Raw genomic sequence first — 6,423 nt, forward strand, 5'->3', positions numbered from 1 at the left:
AACGTATTACAACAAGTCGTTTAAAACGATCATTTTCTAGATGATTCTTCAAGTCGATTGAAATTAAGACACACCCGGTACATGGGGAGAGTAAGATTTGCATATAGACACCGTAAAAGAGTCAACGAAGAATCTTTAACTTCAGTAATCCCCGCGCTTCCGGTTATTTGCGACGACGGAAAGGCAGTAACGAAATGAACTTGCAATCCTGGACGAGAATCTTCATCTCTGCTATTCATTATTGACACAGTGTCAACCGAAATGTTAGAGAAACATGGAGGAGTGAATACCGTGTGTGCACAGCATAATTAATTGGATGTGATGCCATGAACTCATCGGACCAGTTCACGATTTTTCTTCGCTTCCTTGAAACTTGGAATTGATCCAATTTACACAGTGCAGCCAAATAGTAGCCAAACCGAATCTTTTTCAAATGTACCAGTGTCACGATCTCTCACCGATTGATCTTGTTAGTATGAACCCTTCTCTACCACCTGTATTAGCTTTACCCATTACTCCGTTTCGTTCTTGATAACTAGACAGCGGATTTTATGCATTTATAACAAAAATAATTTATAAAAAATTTATAACAAAAATGTAACTCGTCACAGCGAAAAAATTAGAAGAATTTCAGAAGACTGTTATATTATTTTCGACCTATTATAAACAGATTAAGAAAGAAATTAAAATTCTACTTCACCCCAGTTGCCTGCAAATCTGGTGGAAAATTTTTATTTTGCATAAAGATCGCTGTCTATTGATAACATAGGTAGTCTGTATTTTTAGATTTTCCGCAACCACAGGATTCTCAACTTAAAGACAAAGGGTGTTCTGGTATAAGATTTTGCGTGTGCTTACATGGGGAAAATTAGGCCAAAAATGATGTTTCGATTTTACCCCGTGACTATGCTTCCAATCCAGATACAGAGTGGTTTCGTGCAGTATCTTCTCGAATTGATGCACAGGAGGGCCAATACAGTCCAGACACTATAAGGAATATTTATCTAGACTTGAAATTAAACATGTAACTGTATTTATTTATTCCATGTGGCCAGATTAAAAATGGATTTATTAGTTCAACTTTAATAGATGACTGCAAAGATTGTTTTGGCCCCACTGTGCGACGCACAGTGGTCTAAACGTGCCATTTAGCTGGACAAAATTATTCTAGCATTATTTTAAGACTTAAAGCCGTAGTTAAGTAGGTCATTGGATTCGTCTTGACATCGACTACAACAATATGAAATAAAAAATACGTAGTAGAATTTAAAAAATTAACATGATCATATTTTTTATTTTAAAAAAAATTGTTGTCAAATTTTTTATTGGAATTTATAGATGACCAGGTATCGATTAACTTTTGTTCGAAACATTTTCTTGCCAGATTATCCGAACTGTTCAAAGCATAGTGGTGACAATTGGGCATTTGCACCGAAAAGCTTCCGAACCGAACCTTTTCATTGAATTTAGCTGGCCAAAATTATTTATAATGTTTAATGATCCCGCAACGTTTTCAACTCACATATAGTATCATTTTGTATTTGTTTAAGTATTTTAAAAACATCATTTCATCTCAAGTGTTTACGTCGGGAAAGCGTGCGCGTCCGAAATGCAAGGACCGCTTGGCGCGATAAACAAAATGCTGTAAAAAAAAAAGGGTGCAGACTCGGGCAACTTTTTTTTGTTTTGCTGTAAGCCCAAACCTTTGACAATTACAACCGCGCTTAAAAAAATTCTCGGACGCAACCTGATACACAACATAATTACTCATAAAGTGTTACAATCGTAACAAATCTTATTCACATACTAATCGTGTTGAAATGTAAATAATTACCATAAGATATGCAATAAAAAGATACAAAATTGTTGAAAGTATAGTCCACACTTACTTGCAAAACTTTCATACTGGAAAGAAATGTGAGAACAACTTACTTGAAACATATAAAAACTGTCTCATCGAATTTTAGCAGCAAGACACGTACTACGAAAATCTTTAACTTTCGATGAAGCACGGCACTTCATGGGTGCCTGAATGATAAAAAAAAATATTAGTACATTGTCCCCCATATATTAGGTTGTCCCAAAAGTTTCTTCCGGAATGTTATTCTTTGATATTGCTAAATAAATATTAGGTTGTCCCAAAAGTTGGTTTTCGATTCATGCACATAATGCAAATTCATATATTAAGAAGTATACTAAAATATTAACATAAACATTATCGTATTGCTTGCATTTATTTAGCGACATTAAAGGAACACATTCCGGAAGAAACTTTTGGGACAACCTAATATTAAACTATAGCAAGCACCAAAAATTTCACATTTTAGGTAAATTTTTGAAATCGACTTTTGGCCAGCTAAATCGCTGAAAGGGACCACTGTGCGACGGTTCAATTCGACTTCGGGTGGCTCTCAACCCGCATCGATAATACCCAATGTTTCAACTTACTTTTCACTTATCAACAAATCGCGTTGACCCTCTTCCCCCCTCTCCAGAACAGCTCGTGTCGCGTGAACTCTGGTCTCCCTTGCCCCTAAATCTATTCGCTTGCCCGGCGCGGTGCGTGCTTCCCCGCATCGGTAGCAAATACCCATACATATGTATACATTATATACACCGTTGAATGCGATCTAAAATTCTATGAACGCGACCTATCCTCTATATACACAAAGCGCACAATACTGTGTATCGCGTCGTTTCACTACTTTTATTGTCCGGTTTCACCATCAACATGGCACAATGCATGAATTTCAAAATTATCTATGGAAGGCCTTCTCCGTCCCCCGAGTGTCTTCCCATTATCCCCTTTACGTCATATGAAAGTCTCCTTTTAGTAACCTCGTAAAGGTCTTCTTGAACTGCTGATTAGCCAACGCGTAACAAAAGGGGTTCATAGGGCTGTTGGCGTAGCAGAGAAAGTACGAGAACATGAACAGATGTCCATTGGTGCACGGTGGATCGGAACAGAAGCCCTCCACCAGCGCTATGATATGATAAGGCGTCCAACATACAACGAAAGCTCCTAAGATAAACGAAATGGTCCTGAATGCCTTTCCAGCTCTATTCTCGGTCCTGGACTTCTGCCTGCCCATCATGGGGTCTCTCCTCTGTGTCTTACTCTTCAACCTCTTCCCAAAAGTCTTCACGAAGTCTCTCCTAGAGCTACCGTCTCTGCTCTCCCTCTTTCTGTGCTTTTTAGTGTCCTCGTTCCCAGTCGTTCCAGAGATGGTAGGCACCATGCTGCCGCTAGAAGACGAGTTCTGAGGATTGCCAGCCTTGCTAGCCTCGGAAAACTGACTCATCACCATGCTGAAGGTTTCCGGAGCACTGACCACCGTCGTGACAGGCTGTTGCTTAGCGTCCTGCACCTTCACGGTGACCTCCGTCTGCACTTTGCTGACTGGAGAGGTCTGCGACGCCACGTTCGTCTTCTGCGTGATGAAGACTCTGGGAGGATGAGTTTGACTAGAAGCATTGGACATGGGAGGCTGATTATTTTTGCTCTGCGTGCCGATAGATTGCGCTTGCGTCGCCCTGATCAGCGCCGTCTGCAACAGCGTGGTGTTCGGCACGATCGCCACGTTGCCAAGTATCGGCGAAGATGGTGCGGTGGACAACGGATGCGCCAGGCTGCAGGAGAAGGAAGACGGCGGACTCTCGCAGGAGGGGCTCGGTAGGATGACCGAGCTTTCGTCCATGAATCTTAAATCGGCGCTATCGAGTCCGGTAAGAATATCATAGGTCCTCTGAGTTCCCACTAGAGATTTAGGTCTACCGGATGACGACGAGGTTAGAGGGCTATCTGAGATCGGAGGACTGCTCTGGAACTGCGTAGGCGGGGGAATGATATTTTGTTGGCTGCCGCTGATGGACCTGGCAGGCTGCGTGGGTGGCGAGGTTTCGGCAGAGGCTATAGCTTGTTTGCTACCTACTTCTTCGTTGGAATTCAATGACTGTTCCGGTGTTAGGGTGTGGCTACTGGACCGGTCGGGGTTGTCGGTGTCCAGGAGGCTGGTCTCCTGAATCCTGGGCAGTGCTTGCGCCCTCTGCATGTCGCAGCTGGGACTGGTAGGTAGTGTTTTCGCTGGGACGATGCCGTTCAGACAGCTGTTGGCGACGAAGACCTGTAACGCACCTGATTGCGTCACCAGGTCCGCTACCGATGAGCGTTTCCTGATGTGAGTTTGGTGCTGAGACTGGCCGCAAGTGCTCTCGTCGTCGGAGTCCACCAAGGGGCTGCTGGAGGGCTCAGATCTCTCAGTCTCAGTGGGCAAAGTGCTTGGTTGCTTGCCCGCGGAGTCACTGGGACCCGTAGAGGTCTTCGAAGACGTCTTCTGACCTGACCCATCACCCTCGGCGCCGTCTTCGGCCGCGGTGACCACTTTCTGTTTGTCCTGGCTCAGCAGTGTGCTCTGGGTCTTCGACATCCCTATGCTGGCCGCCATGCCAGACATAGCGCCGGCGCTCTGCGCCACCACGAACTGCATTTGCCGTTGTTTGATCTCGCTCTTTTTCTGCATGTCGTATGCTGTCTTGAAGATGCAGCCGTAAAGTATGAAGAGCACTACCAACGTCGTCCAGTAATAACCTATGATCAAAGCGGTGTTGAATACAGGCTCCTTCAAGAATTGCACCGCGCACTGGCCAGGGCTCAGGTCCCTGCGCCCCGTGAAGTGTTCCCACCCGAAGATGCTGATGAAGAATAGCAACGCTGGAATGATCCAGGTGATCGAGACCATCCAGATCACTCGGTTCTTCGTCCGCCAGCTGCGGTAGCGAGCTGCGATTCGTACCGAACAGAACCGGTCAATCGTGATTAGGAGAACCGTGTACTGAGAAACCAGGCAGACTGTGTAGTCGACGGACAGCCAGAGGTCGCACAGCAACGAGCCTAGGTTCCAGTAACCCATTAGAACGTATACTGTGTAGAACGGCATGGAGACTGTACCTGTGCAACAGAGGAGTATTGGGTTATTTTGTTTTGCGTTGGAGAGGTTAGGATAGTTACTTTGTAGATGCATAGTTGATAAACCTCATTGAGGGTTATTAAATCCTTAACTACGACTTGAGGTTTTTAACCTGAATTAACTTGGTCATCTAGTCTCAGGGAGTGTCAACAGTTGACATTAATCATCAGTTTGGAGTTATAGATAATTATTGGAAATTTTAAGGATCAAATATGATAAAAATATTGATAAAGTATTCGTTTAAGTAACACAACTTTCACAGTACTGAATTGTTTATAGAACTACTAATTTGTTCTTTAAAACGAATTTGTCTTTTAAATTACATTTCTATAATTAGCAATTGTCTATCTTACAAAACGATGAAGAAGAAATTTTGAAGTTATAATAATCGATGAACTTGTGAAAAATCTTACCAATAAGCACATCGGTGGCTGCTAAGGATGCAATGAAGTAGTTGCTGGGTTGCCTGATAGTCCTATCTACGATAAACGCCAGAAGAACGAGAATGTTACCGCCGACAGTTAACAGTATACATAGTGCGAGGCAGACAGCAATCAGTATCGTTTGCCAGAGTTCGAAGGGTGGTTCAAGAGGTATGAAAGTTTCCGCTGTTGAATACACAGATATCTTGTCAGTAAATCGTCATGAAAACGTCGCCTCGTTTTCAACACTTCTTTTCTTTTTTTCACGTGCCAGTAAGAACATCGATTTTCTTTCAACATTAATGTCTTTCAAATACGTTGAGCGTAAAAATACCAGCCCTAACAAAAAGGTCTTTCAATTAATTTACTTGCTTAAAGATAAAGTAAGCGGGATAATAATTATTATCACGTGACTCAAATAAAAAATTGAATTTTTTGAGAACTGCAAAAATTAAAACAACACTTAGATTTCATACTCGATAGTGTTGAACACTTTAATCAGCAACAAAAATGGATTTTTATATGTGGACACGAAATTGCAAAGAATTTTCAATAAAATAATTAATAATTATTGTTCCACTTACTTTACAAATTTTTCACACAGAAAACCGCGAAAATTTGTTTTGGCATCCAACAATTATCTTTGTCAAGTTCTATTTCAATTTTTCTTTCATTAGATAAATTCGTTCGATTTTATATTTCATAGTATTCTTATAGTACATTTGTGTGTACAGCTTTTAGTATTCGACGATGCTATTCAAGGGGGAATTCAACAGAATTACCGGTCGATAAAGCTGTTGTGGTGCCAGCTATCGAGCAACAGTTGGTATTATTTGTCGGGAACAGGTCTGACAGAACTTCCACATATTCACCACTGCTCCAGCGCGGATCATCCGGGTCTGGCCATGTTCCATTAAACTGGGTGCATTCCGTTAATACCTGGTTGGACATACGACAAAGACGTTCTCGTTCCCTCTCTCGTTTCCTGCGAACACAACAATTCACATTATTTTTCACTTGCATTCTTCCGCATG

The 6,423-nt window shown here is 42.2% G+C and overlaps 1 protein-coding gene across 2 annotated transcripts in view; it reads right to left on the reverse strand.

Annotated features, from left to right (window-relative positions):
• Positions 1 to 1,301: 1,301 nt before the first annotated feature.
• Machr-b (muscarinic acetylcholine receptor) overlaps positions 1,302 to 6,423 on the reverse strand; it is a 62,794-nt gene continuing 57,672 nt past the window's right edge. For both annotated transcript variants that reach the window (XM_076443292.1, XM_076443293.1), the window contains 3 exons: positions 6,172 to 6,374; positions 5,381 to 5,575; positions 1,302 to 4,948 (listed from right to left, as the gene is read on the reverse strand). In XM_076443292.1, coding sequence (XP_076299407.1) covers positions 2,808 to 4,948; positions 5,381 to 5,575; positions 6,172 to 6,374 — 2,539 coding nt within the window. In that variant the 3' untranslated portion in view covers positions 1,302 to 2,807. The remainder of the gene's footprint in view (positions 4,949 to 5,380; positions 5,576 to 6,171; positions 6,375 to 6,423) is intronic.

This window comes from Lasioglossum baleicum, chromosome 18 (genome assembly GCF_051020765.1).
Source record: "Lasioglossum baleicum chromosome 18, iyLasBale1, whole genome shotgun sequence".
In the NCBI taxonomy this organism is placed as follows: domain Eukaryota; kingdom Metazoa; phylum Arthropoda; class Insecta; order Hymenoptera; family Halictidae; genus Lasioglossum; species Lasioglossum baleicum.